At 41.9% G+C, this 21,988-nt stretch overlaps 1 protein-coding gene across 1 annotated transcript in view; it reads left to right on the plus strand.

Annotated features, from left to right (window-relative positions):
- Positions 1 to 21,988, plus strand: part of DIS3L (DIS3 like exosome 3'-5' exoribonuclease) — an 830,646-nt gene that overhangs the window by 687,723 nt on the left and 120,935 nt on the right. Inside the window, 2 exon segments of the mRNA XM_044077862.1 lie at positions 8,413 to 8,943; positions 14,224 to 14,378. Coding sequence (XP_043933797.1) covers positions 8,413 to 8,943; positions 14,224 to 14,378 — 686 coding nt within the window.

The following is a 21,988-nucleotide window of genomic DNA, read 5'->3' on the forward strand; positions in this document are numbered from 1 at the left end:
GATGTGATCTTTTTACTGATGCTATGGTTTGATTGTACTGTTTCTGGGGTGGAATACTGCAGATGGGGAAGTGAAGCAGATTCATTTGTAGCTGAGAAATATTTGGGACTGATGAATCTGTCCCTGGGAACAGTAATCTCAGCTGTAGCATTCAATGGCTTTTACTGTACCTAACCCACACTGAACTTCAGGCAAGAGTTGCTATAGTTTGACTAATATCCAGCCTCATGAATCCTAAATTCTGATTTCTATGAGAAAATTGAGTGATCTGAAGTAGTTAACTTCATTTGATCAGCAACCTGTGGCTATCGGATGAGATTCGGATCCAAGCCGGCAGCTTTCCTAGCAAAAGACCCGAGCTCCAAGCTCCTCCCCTACACATAATACCCTGCTACCTCCCTCTAGTCCCCAGATCTCGTTTGCCACGGCTTCTTGAAGCATCTGAGAACGAGCTCCTAGCGTGGGTTTGTGAGTTTAAAAGTTATTTAAACTTTTTTCTCTCAGAAAAATCTTTCAACTTTGTGTATGTGGTTCCCTTTTCTTCCTTACTCTATTTAGTTAGTTTTCATATTAGATTAGTTAAATTTTACCTTCCCCTCTCCCCTTCTGTCAGTGAGTGTGAAGGTGTGTGCGCGTGGACCTGTTCTTTCTTTCTTTCTTTTAAAATGTCTGAAGGCCCAAAAGCTATTTTTTCTAAATGCTCCGAGTGTGGCCATAAGCTGTCCCCAGCGGATGGCCACACTTGGTGCGTTATTTGCCTGGGCATGGACCATCTTTCGTCGGGCTGCACTATTTGTGCAGCCTTCAACCCCAGGGCTTTGAGGGATAGGAGGACCAAGCTAATCCTTGCGGGCCTTTTGCCCCCTAATTCGGCTTTGTCCTCCCCCCCCCCTGTGGTGCCAGCTGCGGCTGCCCCACCAGCTGCTCCCGCTCCCCTGGCCGGGACTCAAACTCCCTCTTCGGCTCAGGAGGAAAGGGACGGCAGGAAAAAGGACAGGAAAGAGAATGAGCGAGATAGAGACGGGCATCATAGCCACAAGAGGCGGGCCGAGTCAGCTCCCTCGGCCCCGCCGTCTAAGCAGCTCGCCTCTCCCCTTAAGGTCTCCGGGTCTTACCCCTCCCGGCTTTGTTCTCCACGTTTCTCCCCAGAGCCAGAGGAGGAGACCCGGTCACCTTCTAGGTCATCTAGGAGGCCTTCCCAGCCGGCCTCGGCAACCTCATACAGGTCAACTAGAAGTCTGTCCGACGCAGACATGGACTGGATGATGCGTCGATTTCTTCAGGCCCAGCTGCAGATGGGAGTGCTCTTGCCTCTCCCCCCCCCCTCCGGGGGGGAGCTCGACACCATTTTTCACCCCCATTGCTCCTCCGACCCGCTATCGGTGTTCGGAACTGTCGGATCTGGCTAGCTTGGGAGCCGGGGTGATGTCGGCGCCGGCACTGTTTCCTACTTTAGCCCCGACTGCTCCCTCGAGTCTGTCGGAGCTCTCGGGGCCGTGAACTGAGTGTCGGATCTGGAGGGGCCAGTGTGCCTTCGGCTCCGTTGAGGTCGGAGCACACTGTTCTTTCGGATCCGATCCGGTCATCTCTGGTGCCGATCCACACATCGGATGCGAGGGGGCTGCTTTCGGATCCTAGAGAGAGCAGCTCACCCTCGGCATTCGACGTCGTGGAGAGGGTCCTTTCGAGGGATTCGAGGCCCCAGGTTCTTGCTACGGATCCACCTGCCATTCCCTCTCAGACTTGCCTGTCTTCCATCATCCGGGCCCAGGGACAGCCTGCGCCTATGTCCCAGATGGTTCCTGTAGAGGAACAGGACATTGTTGATGAGCCCTCTTCGGACAGCCCCCCTGAGGAGGTTCCTCACAAACGAAAGTGTAAGAGGAGGCACTTGGACTCACCCGAGTCCTTCACAGAAGACACAGACTTAGAGGAAGGGGAAGGTTCCCCAAGGTCACCCCCCGAGGACGTCTCCTTTGGAGACATTATGGAAATGCTGCGTATTAGAGGGGGTGGTCAGCTCAAAAGCCTTCCTCGGATGAGTCTGTGTTTCTGGAGGCATTCGACGCAGCCCCATCTACTTCTTGGGTGTCCCCTTCCACCGATCCCCTGGTGGACCTCATAACTACCAGGGCATGGAAGGAGCCGGACACTGTGGAACCAATACCCAAGAGACCGGACAGGATCCTCAGCCCTCCCACAGACAGGACAGTTTGGAGTAAGGGTGCCCCAGTGGATGCCATGGTGGTGGCGGCTGCCACCAAGAAGGAATTAGCACAGGAGAGTTCCTCGGTACATCCTCCAGACAAGGAGTCTCAGACGATGGACCGCCTCGGAAAGCAGATGTTCGCTTCAACGACTTTCTCTGTAAGGTCACTGAACTACATGGCACATGTAATTCGGCTCCAGCGGGACCTAATCAAAGAGTACTCTGGATCACCCCCAGAGTCCATGTCGGCCGAGGACAAACGGACCTTCTCGGCCCGAATGGCCACTCTTAAGTCGATTACAAACACCTCTATGTGGCTTCTCTCCCATGCCACGGAGGGAGCGGCTAGAGCTAGTGGAGCAAGCATTGTCTTACGACGACAGGCCTGGCTCTGTCTCTGCGACTTTGCGGAACCCTTCAAGGCGTCTTTCGCGAATGCCCCCTTTGACGGTTCTACGCTTTTCGGCAAAACCGTCCGCAATACGCTACTCCAGAGCGAGAAAGACGGGAAGACATTGTCTGCCGTTGGGATCTGCTTCTCGGCTCCTCAGAGGTCCTTCTCCAGGAACCAAAGAGGACAGAAGAAGATGTGGTTCCGGAAAGCTCAACAATCCCGTTTCGCTCCAGATCCTTCGTCCTTCAGAGGCAGAGGAGGACAAGGGTGCACACCGGCCCAGAGGCAGAGGGGGGCTGAAGAATTTCAGGTCAAGGGAACCTTTTTCCGATCGACCTGCGCAGTAACCCTGAGGGGTTGCCCAACTGCTCCTCTCTGGAGGCAGTCGGGGGCGCTTCTCGGAGCATCTAGCACATTGGGAGTCCATTACGACAGATCACTGGGTGCTCCAAATCATATCCAGAGGTTACTCAATTCCATTCCTAACTTCTCCTCCCCTGTCGGGGCGCCTCCCCGATGTCCCACCCAATCGGAGGGAGGTAGCAGCCTTCGAAATAAAGAAACTACTAAGAAAAAGAACCATCCAGCACGTTCCCCCCCCCCCCCGGGCAATCCGGATCAGGCTTTTACTCCAGGTTCTTTTTGGTGCCAAAAAAGACGGGGGACTTGCGGCCAATTCTCGACCTGTCCACATTGAACCTGTCAGTTGCCAAAGAAAAGTTCCGGATGGTCACCATTCAATCCATTCTCCCACTTTTACAGGAGAACGACTGGATGTGCTCTATAGACCTCAAGGATGCATACTACCACATTCTAATGGACAGGCAATCCAGGAGGTTTATCCGCTTTCGGCTGGGAGCCAGCCATTATCAGTTCAGGGTCCAACCCTTCGGTCTCACCACAGTCCCCAGGGTGTTCACCAAGGTCATGATAGTTGTAGCGGCCCACCTGAGGCTTCAGGGAATACAGGTTTTTCCTTACCTGGACGACTGACTCCTAGCTGCCCCCACCAGGCATCTACTATGTTCAGCCAGGGACAATTTCCTACATCTAGCCCATCATCTAGGGATCACGATCAACCACAAGAAATCCTTCCTTCAGCCTACTCAGATCTTGGATTTCATAGTGAACAGGATAGACACAATTCAGTCCAAAGTCTTTCTGACGACGGACAGACTCTGCAACCTAAACCTCCATGTTTTGGCTCTTCTACAATCATCGTCCCCTACAGCGGAATTAGTCCTGAGGGCTCTGGGGTTCATGGCAGCGGCCATCAACCTGTCACCGCTCGCACGTCTGAATATGAGAATTCTTCAATGGACCTTACAGGTCCAGTGGTCCATCCTTCGTCACCCCCTGTCGTCCCCTATTCCCCTCAGCAGGGTTTGCAGGGAATCTCTACTTTGGTGGCTCCATTCCAGGGACCTCCGGGAAGGGCGCCCCTTCTCCATGTCCCCACCCCAAATCACAGTGACCACGGACGTGTCTCTCCTCGGGTGGGGGGGGCCATTGCATGGGCAGATCCATCCAAGGCACATGGACTCACACAGAGACCTTTTTGCATATCAATGTTCTGGAGATAAGGGCGGTGCTTCTAGCGTTGCAGGCTCTCCATGCCCTTCTTCCTCCAGGGACTGTTGCAATTCAAACTGACAACATGTCAGTGGTCTGGTACATCAACAAGCAGGGGGGAGCCAGATTTTACCCACTTTGCCGAGAGGCCATGAGAGTGTGGGAATGGGCGATATCCACCAACCGCTTTCTCATAGCAATGGACATTCTGGGTTGGTCAAACATTCTAGCGGACAGGCTGAGTCGAACTATCCTCTCGCCTTACGAGTGATCTCTGAACCCCTTAGTAGCGAAACAGATCTTCCTCAGATGGGGTCAACCTTGCTGCGATCTGTTCGCGTCGCCTTCGAATGCAAAGTGCAGCGTGTTTTTTGCTCTAATTCCCCCACCAGGGGAAACCCCCAGTGATGCTCTGGTTCATGCTTGGCCATCCGGTCATCTTTATGCTTATCCTCCTCTTCCGTTGATGACAAAATTCTTGCAAAAAGCTCATCAGTTGGGGAGCAGAGTTATCCTCATAGCCCTATTATGGCCTCGTCAAACCTGGTTCCCATGCCTACGGTCTCATCTAGTGCATCCTCCCTGGATCTTAGATCCCATTCTGGATCTGATTTCTCATCCCTTAGGATTGAGAACCCCCGACCTGGACAACCTCAAGCTCTCGGCTTGGTTGATCCAGTTCCATTAATGGCTAGCACTCCCGGTATCTCATCCTCAGTTAAGGCTGTCCTGGTGGCCGCTCATAAGCCCTCTACCAGGAAAGTCTACAAGAGTAAATGGAAGCGCTTTTCTATTTGGGTGGAGCATAGGAATTTGGATCCCTTTACGGCTCCTATTCCAGCAGTCCTCGATTTTCTATCACATATTTTTCATCAAGGGGCTAGTTCTTCTACTGTTAAAGTTCAATTGGCAGCTATTTCCCACTTCCACGTTGGAAACAATTTTGGCCCCCTAGCTTCCTCTAAAATCTGCAAGACGTTCCTGAAAGGTACCTTTCTGTTAAGACCCCCTGTTAAAGATGCAGTTCCTCCATGGGATTTAACCCTAGTTCTCCAGGCTCTGACTGCCCCCCCCCCCCTTTGAGCCTGCAGCTTCGGTCGACTTAAAGTATGTATCTTGGAAAACTGTCTTTCTGATTGCTATTACCTCAGCTAGAAGGATATCGCAGCTTCAGGCTCTTTGTAGTAAGCCTCCATACATCATTTTTCATAAAGACAGAGTTTTCCTCAGGACTAATCCCTCCTTTCTGTCTAAAGTGGCTTCCGAAGCCAACATCAACCAATCTGCTTGTCTTCTTTCCTAATTATCACAACAAAGGAGAGTATAGACTTCATTGTCTGGATGTACATAGTCAGTTGCGATTTTACTTGCACAGAACGGCTGTTCTTCAAAAATCGGATCAACTCTCTGTTTCATTTGCTAAGTCCTGTCTGGGTAAACCAGTGACAAAGGTAACCTTAGCTAGGTGGATTTCCCAATGCATCCTTCTCGCATACAGAAGCTCTGGTCGACCTGAGCCCGTCCGGGTTCGGGCACACTCTACCCGTTCTGTGGCTACTTCTGCTGCCTTCTGGTCGAGGGTTCCTTTGGATGATATTTGTTCAGCAGCTACTTGGGCTTCCTCTCATACTTTTATTACACATTATAAATTGGATCTAATATCCAGAGGAAGGGCATCTTTTGGCAGTGCAGTGCTTCGGAATATCCTTCCATGAGGACCTCCCAAGTTGTTGCTAGCTGGGGACTCTGTCCCACAGGTTGCTGATCAAATGAAGTTAACTACTTCAGATAAAGAAGTTATGTACTCACCATAACATTCCATCTGAGTAGGTAACTTCATTTGTCAGCAACCAACCCTCCCTCCGTCCCCCTGACCTGTAGTTCGTCCTTGAAGGATTATTGTGCTTCACTTTCCAGATAACACCAGGTTAGGATGTTCAGGTGTTTTTTCCTTTTGTTATGGTAGTATTCTGTGATACTATGGCAAATTCGATCTGAGGACTAGAGGGAGGTAGCAGGGTATTATGGGTAGGGGAGGAGCTTGGAGCTCGGATATTTTGCTAGGAAAGCTGCCAGCTCGGATCCGAATCAGATCCAATACCCACAGGTTGCTGACAAATGAAGTTACCTACTCAGATGGAACGTTATGGTGAGTACATAACTTCTTTTTCCTGGAATACAGCTTAAATGTTTATATAGCAACAGCAGCAGGTATTTGTAGCTGGAAATCTCGGATATTAACAGGTAAAATAAGCTGTGACAAGTTAAGGCTGGAGTTACATTTCGCTAATTTAGCCCTCCACTTTTAAATATCACATACTGCCATTTATTCTACTGTTTTAAAGCTGCTAAAGTAATTTTCACTTTCTTCGGCTTGCTTTTAAGTGATTTCCAGTCACTTGAGCCTGCCTTATTGAACATGTTCAAATATACAGAGTTTTAACTTGTCCTGGGAATATGCAACTTCAAAGTAAATTATAATAAATGGTTGCAATGGGCAAACTTTTCCTGCATAGGTGACACACACACACTTCTTCCAGGATTGTAGATTCAAATTGCCAACATACAGCAAGTTTGCTCATTTTTTTTTTTTTTTTTTTTTTTGTTAAATCAAGTAGTTTATTTGTATGTAAGGACAACAAGATAAAGCCAAGTCAGAGCCCAGAGAATTCTGTATCACCATGCAGCTTGTATCCATCAGGTAAGAGCACAACGTTACCTTTTTGGTATCTGTTATGGTAGTGATGGGTAAAGTAGCTGCAGCGGTACACCTCTGCTGAGAATATGTTTTTTGAATAGCTTTGGATGTTTAAACCTGACATCCAAATACCAGATATCACGACTTTGGTAAGTCCAAACGGCAGTCATTTCTTTGCAAATTTGATAGAGAAGCTGCACGAGTTTTATGTGGGACTACACAGTTCTTTTCCATGTTCCTTGATAAACTGTTTCAAGGGGTGAATTTTGCTAATTAACTTGTGTGACTGCATGCCCTTTTAAGTGACGCATTGTGCCTTCATAGTCTGAGTATTATAATATTTTGTACAGTGGTCACAGTTCTCTTTTTGTCTGCCACATCAAAACTTCGAAAGAAAGCAGCAGTTTATTTAGGGAAAGTAGGATTGGCTGTTAAAATGCAACTCCATTTGTAGTAGTTGATGAACATAGAAGTAGTAGTCAGTACTATGGACATGCCATCTCTTTATAGATAGAAAATGATAGTGTTAGTAATAGCTAGTAAAAGTAAATGTAGTCAGTAATGCAGCATGCTATTTCAGTATAGATAGAAAATGCTAGTGTTGGTAATAGGCAATGAATATAGATGTAGTCAATACTATAGACATGCCATCAGGGTATAGCTAGAAAACTTTAGTGTTAGTAATTTGATAGCTAATAAATATGTAGTCAGTACTACCACATGCCATCTCAATAAAGAAAGTTTGTCTGATGGTGCTTCATAGTGTCAAGAGTCAAGACTGTAGAAGGCAAATTAATTTTCAGTCATATAACAAGCAATCTGTAGTGCATGAAAATGAGCTACGATCAGTGGGGTTCTGTTCACATTCCTTGCTGAACTCTTACGTTAAGCATGCAACAGTGTATTTAGCACTTGCTTTGGAAGCCTCTCATGTTAAGGTGCTGCTGTTAGAAGTTTTTTCCTTTGGAATTTTGCAGCTAAATGCTGCACTACTTACATTATCTTTTCAAGTCTAGACATTACCTAACCAAAATGAGCATAAGAAATCAATACGGTCTTCCAACTAATTTGAAGTGTGATCTCTCCAGTAAGCATCCCCATGTGCTTTTAAGTGTTTTATTCAGAACCCATATTGCACCTGATTCTTTCTGCTCTGTGTTGCTGAATGTGAGAACCCAGTAGTATATGTCTAAGTGGTATTTGCAAACTGATGATCTTACAAATAAGTACATAATGCTTTGCTACAGTGTCTGTCTTGTAAGAGAGTGCCTTTAAAAAATATGTAACAGGCTACATGTGTCAGAAACATCTTAGTGCATTTATAAAAAGTAGCAGACGCATTTAGCATTAGATAGGCAGTAAGTGGAAGCACATATAATTAGAAATAAATATTTAAAAGTCTTGCAGTGTTTGGAAATGTGAAATTAAAAAGTAATATTTTTTTCCCTTAAATTTGCATTGACACCTAGAAGTGTTTTTTGACTTGGAACTCTTCAGTGTTTTAATCCAGACTCAAATTGTATTTTTCCCCCCAAAAAGGTTTACAGTGAGTGTCATGTGGGAACTGGATGAAGCTTATGAAGTAAAGAAGGTGTGGTATGGTAGAACCATTATCCAATCCGCATACAAACTTTATTATGAGGCAGCTCAAGCATTACTGGATGGTGATACTGACATCGTGAATGAGATTTCTGAGTTAGAGGAGCTGGATGACAGCACAAAACAACAGAAAGTGAATGACTTGGTGGAGGCATTACGTACCCTCACTGATATTGCTCATCACATCCGAGCCAAGCGTAACATTTCTGGTGCTTTAGAATTAGAGGGGGTTGAAGTCAAAGTGCAGCTGGGTGATGACAAAAGCATTGATGATCTTGTACCCAGGCAGCCACTGGAAGTGCACGAGACCATTGCTGAGTGTATGATTATGGCTAATCACTGGGTAGCAAAGAAAATATGGGAAAGACACCCTCATTGTGCCTTATTACGAGCTCACCCTCCACCTCGGCAGGAGTTATTCTCACACCTGATTACATGTGCTAAAGTCAAAGGCTTTACCATAGACACACGGTACGTATGAAATAATGCATTGATATCACAAACTTCTAAAAGATACTGGTAATCATATTAACTGGATGCAATATTATGTTTCTCTTTATGAACATCAGTAATCATGGTATTGCTGTGGCAAAGGTGGTAGGGAAGAATAAATGCACTGACTGGCCATCCAGAAGATTATAGTGAGGAAAAGTTTTTCTTTTTTTTTTCCAGATGTCTTTCACTGAACAAAAGGCAATACATAAAAATATTAATTTTGTGTGTCTGTGTAGTATATAGTTAAAATTGTCAGAGTATTAAGTCTGAGAACACAAAAGTCTTTATTGTACTACAGTGGCAAATATAACTCATACAAATATTGTAAAATCAGACAATGTCTAACCTTTAATGGGTGCTGATTATGTTGTTGGCACCAACTAGAAAACCCTTTCCATTTGTTTGTATATGATTTTCTAATAGCAGGCTTTCTTGCTTCCACTAGTACCTGAAGCACATCCTCAGTAAACAGATACCTAAAAGAAATTAAGACCCTATCATCCAGGCAGTCAACTGAAGATGATTGATGTCGGGGGTGTTCTTGTGTGAGTAGATCCAGTCTGTGAGGAAGCTTCTGGTAACTGTCCCTGGCCATTTCAAAAATAAGGGAGAACCATGGTTGGCTGGACCAGAAGAGAGTCAACACAACTAACTTGCAAGATTCTTTCTTCTGAATCTTCAGAAGTACACTGGATATTAATGGAAATGGTGGAAAGTATACAGAAATATTCTTAGTCAAAGAAAAGAAAGACATTTATCTTCCAGGCCTTTTTACATGGAGTCCTGGAACAGTATTTTGCCAGTTGATTGTTCAGAGAGGAGGCAAAGAAGTCTACTTGAAGAACTCCTCACAGATCAAAGCTTGGAAGACCACCTTATCTAGTTTTCATTTGTGGTCCTGCTTAGGTTGTATGCTATACAGTTTTGCTATGACAAAATGTAGGATGCTTGTAGAGTGAGGTCGTGGTGTGAACCTGTATCCCAAGCTAACATGGCTAGTTTGCAAGAGGGGGGGGTAACGACCTAGTTCCCCCTTGCTTGTTAATGTTACAGGGGTCCAGGGAAGTAAATAGTGTGGGAAGAAATAGCCAGGGAATTGTTATGGCTAGGCTTGTATGGGCCCTAGGGCCGATAGGTTCATAGGTTGGTACTAGGCTATGTACCACATGACTGTGGTATTGTCTTTGACCACTTGAAGAAGCCCCAGGGACCAACGATGGTTCAAAGAGTTGAGTGTCTTTATCAGGGCAAGCATCTGCTTGATAGTTATGTGCTTGCATCTCTCTTTAGTATCCCACACCCCCTTGCAGTTTTATGCTTCCTGAAACTGCTTACTGACTGCTTTGGGAGGGAGAAGGGAAAACCTGGATTTAAGGATTTCTCTTCTGATAAACCCCAACACTGGGATTTGAAAAGGTAAAGGGTGTTGATGCTGGGACCAAAGAGACTTCAGATACCAGTATTTTTCTCATATGGAGTCTTGCCTGAGGTATTAAAAGAATCATAGATGCCATGAGACTGAAAATCCTGAGGTATTTATTCCCTCATGGTGATCAAAGTCTGAGTAGAAAACCTTAGGAAAAGATCTAAAGATCTGTTTTTTTTTTTCCTGTGGAAGAAAAGCTCTTTGAACTGAGATATCTAGTTGACATCCCAGGAACATAAGTCTGTTCTCTTGGAATTGCAGCTTGGGTAAGAGATCTCTCACGAGAGAGAGAGAGAGATTCCAGACACTTTGAAAACAATTCTGCAAAGATGAGAAAATTATCTAAATATGGAAAATGCAGATACCCTGTTGCCTAGTGAGCTATTACTGGAGCTAGACACTTTGTGAGCACTTTTACTGCAGTGGATAGTCCAAAGTGTAAGGCAGAGAACTGATGATGTGATCCAGACACACAAAACCTTAAACTTTTGAAGTCTGGATGAATAGATGTGATGATAAGCATCTTGTTGCCAGGAAAGATGAGAGAGGTAGTAGTAGTAACAGATTGTGAAGTGTCATTTTGAATTTGGGCACCATCACAAACAGATTTAGGAAAGAAAGATGCAGAACTTGTCTCCAAGCATTTTCTTTCTTTTGCATTAGGAACATTCTTGAATAAAATTCCTTCCCCACCTGCGAAGGAGGACCTGGTTCTATTACTCCTTTGGACAGCATGTGATGAACAGGTGGAAACAAATGAGTCAGATCTGGAGGATGAGAAATGACCACATGGAAAGGAGGAATTTCTTTCCATTTGTAACTTTGATGAATGATTTTCAGAACCCATTTGTCTGTCTTTAAAAGAGAAAAAGGACCAAGGTGGCAGAGGCTCACAAGGTCTCTTGAACAGTCATTCAAATTTCTTGGACTCCCCTTGATTTTGGGAGTTTTGAGACGACTTCTTAAATGTCTTTTTACTCAAATTGTCTTAATGTAGTTTATTCTGTTTTTTGACAAAATTGGATGAGGAGAAAGAAAATCCCTTGGAAAATTTCCAAATGAATGGCTGAAAAATTTAGAGATTGCGTGGATCAGCTTGCCCCTTACATCACACTTTTAGGTCACATCTGCAGTAGTGGGGCCAAACACTAAAGTGTTATCCAGGGAAGAATTTAAAATCTCATTTTTAACATCATCTAGAAAGTTCTGTAAATGCAGCCATGCAAACTTCCTTAAAACAGCCGTGGAAGAATTACAGCAGAGTCCTTAAACACACTGTAAACAATAAGTAGTGGCCTGGGCAGTAGAAGAAACTAAGTTATTTAAAAAGCAGATTTAGCCTCACAAGAAGAAAGAGCAGATAAAACATTCCTCATACTTTCACCATTTGTCAGAACAAACTTTAAAAATATGAGCCTGACAATTCAAATTTCTGAAAAGCAAAGTTGCAGAAGTGTACAGTTTTTCCATACCTATCAGTACTTTTCCCATTCTTATCTAAAATAGTAGGATTGGAATTAGCTAAGTGCTTAGCAGCAGTGGGATTAAGTAAGGCCATGTCTGCTGGGAATAGTGTACAATGATTTTAAACGACTGGGAAACATTAATAAGTCCTATCTGGCTTTTAGGGGCAACGGTCTGACTATCAGGAAAATTGCATGCAGTAATACACACATCCTCTAAAGCAGACAGAACAGGATGAAAGGGTGTAGTTCCTGGAAAATCCTTCTGTAACAAGTCATAGTATTTTCTGAGGGACTGAGAAACCTCTGTGTTCTCTCTCTAAAAGCACTGGCTCTTTCTGGCAGTAGTCTCAGAGAAAGGGAATTCCCACAGGGAGAATCATAAACTGAGCATTCCTCTGAGTTTGAATCAGAAATCTGAGGGGAAAAAAAATCTGAATCTATCCCTGCATCTTCCTATTCAGATTCAGAATTTTGAATTTCTCCAGGAAAAGAGGAATCCCTCTTTCCGTATTCAGAAACTACTTTACAATGAGGAATAGTATCCTGAATGAAATCCTGAGCCAGTCCCAGTAAACTACTCCTATCCAAAGAAATTCAAAGAAATTTGAGGAGGAGTAGATAACATACTTTTGTTTTCTGTTTCTTTTTTGACAGGAAAATTGGGCCCAACTGTGTTACTAATGGCAGCAGCTGCCTCCCCAGGGATGGGCACAGGATTCTGACACAAAAGGGAAAACCCCTCCCTATTTCCTCTCCAAGAACTGACAAGAGTGGCTCTCCCTTGCCAACTGAGGGGCCTTCAACAGCCACAGAGGATGTGGCTAACCCTTTGTCCGTAGTGGCTATGGATGCTGTAGCAGGGGGTTCAGGTTAAAAGATGAGTGGTCTGAGGTACAGCAAATGGCCACACATTGCCCATGGATGAAGTTGGCATGTGCAGTGACATGCTCTCATTTCCTGTAAAGCAGTGTTTTGGAACTCACAAAAACCGCAAATGGGAGTAGAAGTTAGGATGTCTGCATGACTAGCATACTGGCTAGCTCCTTAACCCCTGAATCTCACCTTCAAGTGGGAGATCTGTCATCATAAACAGAGGACAAATGGGCTAGACTATAGGGCTTCCACCCTTCTTAGCAAATGAGTGAGCCTTCCCTGCAGGAGGAATGAAAGGGATGATTGTTTGGAGGCAAAGAAATCATTAAAGCAGATCATGTGATTTACTAAATCACCACCTCTTAATGTTTCATGGAGCCTAGTTAGTGTCATAAACTTAAAAGAATGGCTACCATTTGCACTAATATGCATATAAGAGGTGGTGATTTAGTAAATCAAACAGAAATTGATGAAATGAAGTGGATAATGAACTTGCGTTCAGATTAGCCACCAGGTCTGAATGCATTTGTTCCTTTAAAACTTGCACTAAAAGGAAAACCTCTTCACCACTCTAACTATATTGAAATGGTGTTTATGTTGCTGTGGCTATTAAGTATCTTTGAATGAGTGAATACCAGAGAATGGAGGTATTTAACAGGAAGTTTTACTGGCTAACATTTAGGATTTGAAAAAGGTATTACACCGAAAGCACTTATCCGGTTTATGAGCCAGTGTGTTTTATTTTATCATTGTTTTATTTTTATTAAAAGTTTTTAATTTTCAAGTTTTTAGCAGGATTGGTGGCAGAACTGTTCTTTCTATGACTTTTGTACTTTGATGTGCTCTGCCTTTGGTGACACTACCTACTTTTTCTTTTTTGTTTGGAAATGATATGATTCCATTTTTTACACCACACCCTACTAACTTCACCCACCTGCATGCTTTCCTGGTGGGTGTTGTGAAAAGCCACAGCTTCATCTGTTGGTGTATAATATCTGTGTAGGCCGGTATGGCAGTGCAGTTCCAGGAATGGCAAAGGTATAACACTGTTGCAGCTAGTTTGTGCCCATGTCCTCCCACCACCTACCACTAAGCCTTTTGTATTTATGAAGCTTCAAGATGCAAACAAACAGTGTCACCATAGCTTGTCTTGGTGGAAGTCTACAGCTTTCTCCCCTGTTCATACATCATGGTATGTTCCAGGTGGTGTGCCTCCTTCTGTAAAGGGTTAAGGTACCTTCAGGTATGATGTCTAACTGCTTGTGTTTTACATCTGATCCTTCAATACAAGACAAAATGAGCATTTTGCACAGTTAAACAAGGCATACTCCTCTGTATGGTTACACTGATATTTCAGAATTATGGCATGTTCTCTTTCATCTATACACTGATTTTTTTTTTTGGTGGCGGTGGTGAAATTAGAGTGATAAAAAGTAGGTATATGATTTAAATAATTAAGTCTTATTTGTTTTCATTTTCTGTTTTTTCTAGTTCAAATAAATCATTGGCAGACTCTCTTGACAAAGCAGTGGATCCAAATGACCCAGTTGTGAATAAGCTCTTGCGTTCTATGGCAACTCAGGCAATGTCCAATGCACTGTACTTTTCCACTGGATCCTGTCATGAGGATGAATTCTGTCATTATGGTAATTTATTTATTCCTTTTTAATATAACATTTTACTGGCTGGGGCAGTCAGTAGTGGGAAAATCCCATTTATAGATTAGACATTGACAGAAAAACTGGAGCAAATTCTAATTACATTGCAGATAATGGTTACCTTGACTAGGACAATAAGTTCTATGTTACGATTATCTTACATAGTTGTAGTTGGCTAGTACTGTTCATTGTAAAAATAGGAGCGCCTGTTTGCACATAACATTTGTGTAATTAATTGAGCAGAACTTATACCATTTTATAATGTAACCATAGTATCATTTCAGTAAATCACTGAGAAGTAATACTGCGGTGGTGGTGCTGCGGTAGCATTGTCGCCTCATAGCAAGACGTCCCGTTCGATTCACAGCTAGAGCATCTTCTGTGTGTAGGCATACGTGAATGGGGTCGTGCCTTCGTTGAAGGTTGTGCGTTAGGGCTGGTAACCCGGTACGTAAAAATCCACTACCAATCATTAGCGGACCGGAGTTCCGCTGTGGCGAGCCCTAACCGGGAAAAGCCAAAAAACACAAACAAACAAACTGAGAAGTTGTACAGGAAAGCTTGCTTTGGGTGATCTGCCTCTTTAATTAGCATCCAGTGTCTCCATACAATAGTTGCAGACTTGGGTGGCAGGACATAGCAAATTGCTAACAAATAATTTGTTTTATACTACAGCCTTACCATAGAAAAAGAAAAGAGAAATTGCAAATTGGTGTTTAGGTTGAACAGAAAGATAATGCATCATTACTTTTTGGAAAAAGGAAGATCTGAAGACCAGAAATGCAGATGGCTTAGGTGGGCGCTCATAATGATTCACAGAGTCTCAATTCACTGAAACTTGTTCAGCCTCAAAATAAATAAATAATTTTAAAAACTGTGAAAACGAAAACCATGTCCAGTAGGTCACAGAACATATAAAAAATATTTGGGGGCAGGGCTTTCCTGCATCCCCCCCAAAACACACACACACACCATATCTCTGAATCTACTAACTCTTAGATCACACAAACACAGGATAAAGTCAAAAGTTAGCTTTAACAACAGCTTGCCTTCTCTTGACTTTATCACCTACCCTCAGAGTCAGTATGCAAAAGGCACATTTGACTTGAAGAAGTCCATCAACTGCTCCTACCCCCACTGTACCTAACTCTGTCCATTCTTAACAATCACACCTTTTGCCCTGCTGTCTCTTCCCTGATCTCCTACTACACTCCAAATCAAGCTCTTTGAAGCTCACAGCAGTGCCTTCTAGAGGTACACATGCCTAAGAAAAACATTGGCAAATTCCTATACAGCCACTCCGTAGCTAGCACTTGAAACAAATTATCTCTATACTTGCATTCTATTACTAACACTAATTTCTTCAAAAAAAAGCTAAAAGCCCAGTTATTTAACTCATGGTCATGTTTATGCCATGATCCAACTTAATTCTCCTACTAATTATCTACCAGCTTCTTCTGTCTCTTGTATACTAAACTGTTATTGGTCTCACACTTTCATAGGTTAAGTTTATTTGCTTTGTATCACTGTAGAACATTTTTGCGTAGTATTTGTATATAGTATTGTTCACCTAATTTATTTTACTATATATGATCTTCTGCTTCCACCTTTGAACTTGTACTTGCTCAAAACCACACTGAAATGTATCAGCTTTGTATATACTGTTTATTGTAATTGTTTAACTGGAGCTTTTCTCCTCGGGCCTCTACTGAAAAAGGGCTCCTGCCCAATCGGACTAACCTGGTCAACAAATATGAAAATAATTAAATAAAATATGAAATCTGTTTTCATCAGTCTAGATTTGGTAAGATAGAGCAAGTCTTCACTGAACAAGGCACGGTAAATCCTAAGGTCCTAGCTAAACTTAACTAAGCTGAACTAGATAGAGAAATGGGGTAGTGGGAGGTAAGTAATGTTAATCAAATGCTGAAAGTGAGTAGGGATAGGGAACTTCTGAGACCAGTGAGAAAGGGAATGGATAAATGGAGAAAAGTGTGTGTGATGAGGCTTTTTTGCTTGCATTGCCTGTAACTATGGAAAATAAGAAAAGGATGTTTATACTTAAATATGTGATGTCTCAAATAGCACAGGTAAAATGAGGACAGGAAAAAATGTTGTATCATGAGAAGCTTAAGAAATGTGCAGCTGGAATGAGCATCAAAAGAAAAAAGCCATGGGATTCGGGGGGAGTAATTGGCTTAAATGTGAGTAACATCTTAGTTTTAGCAAGAGGTATTTTGCAGTCAGTGTAGTTCCAGGGCTGTTTTGAATGTAACAGTACACTGGAGAAATATGGCCACCCCTAAGGATGTCCATCCTCCAAACCTCAGTCAACTGTATATGCAGATTTATCACCATTGCATAGTTCTGAGCAAGGTCAAAGGGTTCTTCATAAAATAAAGATGCACTCTACTCCTTGTATTCTACCACCTCTGATCCCAATCCCCCTTTAACCTGGCCATCCTTCTTGACAGACTATCACTGATCACAGCTTTAAAAACTAATGGGTCCTCAAACTTTTGTTTCCCTACCCATCAGTCTACAACCCCCCTTCTGCCCATTCAGACTAAACGCACAAAAATCTGTTCAAATAAGCAGCATGTAAATGTTTCGAGCTGCAAGGTATTACTTGATCCCTCCCAGCTCCTACACTCTTCCTCTCCACATAGCTCATTATCCAGATGCTTCTTTTCCACATGGCTAATTTGTTAATAGCTCCTATCCCCCATGCCATCTTTCCTCATTCCTTTATGCCGTCCTACACTTACCTCACCTAACCCATGCTCAGTTTCCTTCATATACCCCCTCTCCACCTCCTCTTCCCTTCCATTTTCTCCCCTTCTGTAATTGCAGAGTAAGACTGTTCATGTATATTATGATTGTAGCATATGTAAATGACATCACTCCACACTAATAACAAATGCCTACTTCCTCCAGTCATTATTACATCTCCTAGGCCTTCTACTACACTAACAGCCATTCCCACCACAGCTGCTACAATGGACACTGGAATACCTCAATGTAAAAAAAAAAAAAAAAAAAATAGATGCAATACCTTTTGCTTACAAAACACTTTTCACCTTTGTTTCTTTTGAAATGTATGTATTTAAATACGCAGTACCTGTTGATGTAGGTCATCTTTTTGGTCCCAAGAAAGCTGATTTGGGCAGTCTTGCGATTGTCTGGAGCCCTGAAAACATTGAATTAGTAAAGGCTATGTACAAGTACCCAGTAACTCAAGGATGAACAGTGTTCACACTCGTAGAGGGGCTCCCAGTGGGATTGGGTGTACATCAAAGTTCAGCTGTGTGCCCACTACTGTTCATACTGGAGATGGATTTTTAATCAGGTAGGTTTGATAGGACAGATCAACAGTGTTACTGTATGTAAATGATGTAGCATTACATGTAAACTCCAAACAAGAATACCAGCAAGTTATAAAGGAATAAAATGCAAAACTGAAGGACTTCCAATATGGCTGCACATTGAGTAACATTTTAATTTCATTTCTCTGCCTGAAAATAGAAGCTTAGAAGAGGTAGCGAGTAAACTTGTATTTCTAGATAAATTTCAGTAACTGGCTAGTAAGTGCACTGCCTGGATGCCAGCAAAAAAAAAGAAATTCAGAGAACCTGAAAGAAAATCAATCACAAAAGGTGAGGGAAAAAAACACTGACTGGGAAGAATTGTGCAGCTGTTCAGCAAAAAGCAGTGCAAGCTCCAGCTTCAGTGCAAGACATGACTTCCACGAACCTAGAAGGAAAATAAGTCAAATCTACTCAGAGCAGATTAAAATAAATGAAACACTGTTGGAGTATATCGACTCAAATAGCAAAAGGCTGGAAATAAATGAAGCTTTAAACAGGTATTCTGATAATCTTTGCAGATAAAACTGCAAAAACCAGAGGTTGAAATGAAGAAAAGGCTGGCTGAATATGAGACTGCTCAAGAAGAGAGGTTTCAAAAAATAATAGAATTAGAGGAGAGAGCATGTAGGGGAAACCTGTTTTTTTTTTTGTGTACCAGAGAAGCTGGAAGGAACAGACTATATTAATTTTATGAAAGTACAAATAATCAACTGAACTAGTATTCCACAGCAGGAGTTATGAAATGAAAGGGCACATTGTGTGTATGCTCCAAACCTGGCCATGAGAAAGCAACCTAGAACTGAAATGGTAAAGGTGCAATCCTGCCAGCAGTAGGATTTGCTTTTGACAAAACTGTGGCAGAAGAACAAAGTACTAAAAGTAAGAGACAGTAGAGTGTTTGTGGAAAATGATTACTTAATGTACACCAGCCAGAAGAGGAGTAAATTTATTCCACTAATCAGGTAATCAGGGAATGTCAAGAACCAGCTGTGAAATTCAAACTGATGTACCCAGCTATCTTCAGAATATTCTTTCCAGGGAGGGACAAAACCATTTTTTTGATGCAGAACATGCTAACAAAGAAATACAAAAGTTTGTCCAACAAAAAGTGAGCTGTAAAACAGAAGGAGATTTTTCTTCTTCTTCTTCTGGTAATAAAGATCACAAAGGGAGTGTGCCAGTGAAACCTTTTCCAACGTTTCATGAAAATATTTGAGAGAGAGAAAAAAGCACAAGAGTTAACTTGAAGAGCTGAAATTATTTTTGAAATGAAGCAGGGACTGGATTTGGGAGATGGAGATCAACAGGAATAAAACCAGTAACTCGGAATTTGACAAAGCACTAATTATATTTGTGAAACATGACAGAACAAGAAAACCTGTAATATTGGACTTTCTGACACTTGTAGGGGACTCTAAAGCATATGCCCTACTTCATGTCATTGTTTGGAAAAACACTTAGGAGAAGGGAAGGAGAGAGAGTTAACTGTAAGTAAACCAAAATGTTGTTCTTAACAGTAGTATTTTTTGTAATACATGATGTAATCTACATGCTATAAAGTAAAGTTTTCTGAGTTATTTTCATGTGTAATGGGCATACTAAGGTAAACAGGTATCCGTGTTGTTTTCCTTCTTCTGTCATTCTCTTGGTTCAGTTTTAAGAAATGTAGGGACTGCAGCATAAAAAAAGAAGAAAAGTCTGATCAAAAGAGAATGATACAAGAAAAAATTGTTGTGTTTTTTTCATTCTTTCATAGATGACTGACTGGATTCAGGCCTTTGGCTTGATCTAGTAACAGATTTGAGAGAAAGCAGAAAAATAAAAAATATAATGAAGTTTTCCTCTAGTAAATAAATGTTTGTAGAAGCAACTCTGTATCTGGTCCTCATGTCTCCATGGAGACAATCTGATAAAGAGCAATAAAAACAGAATACATCTTTCTTTCAATGGCACTTTCCCACCTTTCAGTTGAAAAGAGATGAATTTACGGGATAACTGGAAATTTTTCAGGAGTTATTTATTATAGAAGACAGAAATTTCTTCTGAAAATATAGCTAGGGAGTGGGATAAAATTAAAGTGGAGTTTAAAAATAGGGTGGAAATGAAGAGAGATATGGTTAAGAAGTAACAAGAATTATTTATAGGGCCTGACAAATATTAAAGTATTGCAGAATAGGGGGTATCTGACAGAACAAAAAGAGGAGCAATTGCAGAATGCTAAGCAGAAAAAAATAGGATTACCCCGATAATATGCACGAGTTTAGAGTTTTTTTGATAACCCCAGTGAAAAAAACTTTTTGCTCAATTTCTCAGGGAACAGAAAGTAGAAGGGGTTGTCACCAGGCTTAGAGATCCTATAACAAGGAAGATAAAATGAGATCCTGTAGAGGAACTAAAAATATTTTGTAAATTTTATGAAAGTCTGTATATCAAAAAAAAAGAGATCAAGAAAAGGTACAACTTGTTAGGTTTAAGGAATAATTAAATATGCCAAGGTTAGAGGTAGATGAGGCTCGATTACTAACAGGAAAGGAGGAGATGAGATAAAAATGGTGATGTATAACCAATCCACATGAAAGTCTCCAAGAATAGATGGTATTCCTGTGGAAGTTTGGAAGCAAGGAGGGAAAAACTGATAAAGTTCTAGAAGGTTTTGTTTTAACAATATTTTAAGTGAAGAAGTACCAACATCCTGGAAGAAAACAGCTGTAGCTGTAATACCTAGAGAGGGTAAAGATCCATTAGATCAAGCTTCATACAGTCCCATTTCAATCCTAAACCATGATTATAAAGTGTTTATCTCTCTAATGACTGCCTAAAGGAATGGCAAAAGTGATGCCAAAATTGACGGGTATGGGTCAATACGGTTTTGTGGAGGGGGGGGCACATATTTGACAACATTAACAGAACACTGATGATCCAGACAGAAGCAGTGTGTAAGAAAATACCACTAACAAACATTTCACAGAGATAGCTAGGAGTTTATGAGCTGTGCAACGGAAGCATTTGTGTTTCCTGATAAAATTATAAGATTAATTAGGAGGATATATGAGGGATTGGAGGTAAAAACTGAAGTGGGGTGGGTTCCTCTCAGCAAATTTCTATTTGAGAAGAGGAACCAGGCAGGGGTATATTTTTTCCACTTTAATTGCATTATATTTAGAACCATTGGCAAAGAAAATAAGAGACTTAGAAATTCAAGGATATAATTGACATGGTAGTCAAGAAAAGCTGGCTCTATTTGCAGATGATATTATTTTATAGCAGATAAAACCAGAAAAGGACATTTCGGTGTTGTGCACCATTTGAGGCAGTTTCAGATCTTTTCAGAATCTAAAATTAATGAAGCTATAACAAAGGCAGTAGCTGTAAATTATGTACCCTCACACAAATTGGTTCTGCAATATCCATATTTATGGGGACATGATAAAGTGAAGTACTTAGGAGTATGGATTAAAAAGTATTCTGGTGTGGCAACTAAGGATATGTGGGAAGAGACTAAATAAAAGATAATGCAAAAACTGAGAATTTGGAAGCTCTGTTACATGGATGTGGATAGCAAGATACAAGCAGTTAAAATGTTTTTAGTCCCTTTAGTTTTATGCACAGTTCAAGCATATTGTTATCAACTAGAGAGAAGTTGTGGATAGCAATTAAAGAGCTGAAGGATTTTATCTGGGAGGAGAAAATGGCAAAAGTCAAGTGGGATAAGCTGATTCTTCCAAATGAACTGGATTTGAAGGGGTATTTCAGAGCTACACAGTAAAGGCTCCTGTACAGAGCACAAGCAGAAACCTGTAATTCAAAGTGGAAAGGGATGATAATGAAATGGGGGGGGGGGGGCTCAAGAAACAAGGAGAGACTGGGATTTTTAATGCAGATCCTTAATAATAACAATAACCACACAGAATATTATATTCATAAAGTAGCAAAAACTATTTTAAGAAGTAAGCCAACACGAGAATGGAGAAAGGAGTTTATTTCAATAGGGATAATGACAGTTAGGGATACATACAGTAGGCAAAGAGGGGGCTGGAATGTATTGGAGAAAAAGAACCAAGGAATTGGGAGCAAATAATTAGAAAGAGAAATGTAATAGAATGGGAAGTGACCAAGTATTTGGACTGCAGGCTAGAGACTGCCTTCCCTGTCAAGGACCGATATCAGTATAAGCAAAGAGAAAGATATAGGGGGATCGTAAGTAAAAGACTAGCACTGGTAGAGTATTTA

Source organism: Protopterus annectens, chromosome 7.part0, assembly GCF_019279795.1.
Source record: "Protopterus annectens isolate FY-2018-M chromosome 7.part0, PAN1.0, whole genome shotgun sequence".
In the NCBI taxonomy this organism is placed as follows: domain Eukaryota; kingdom Metazoa; phylum Chordata; order Ceratodontiformes; family Protopteridae; genus Protopterus; species Protopterus annectens.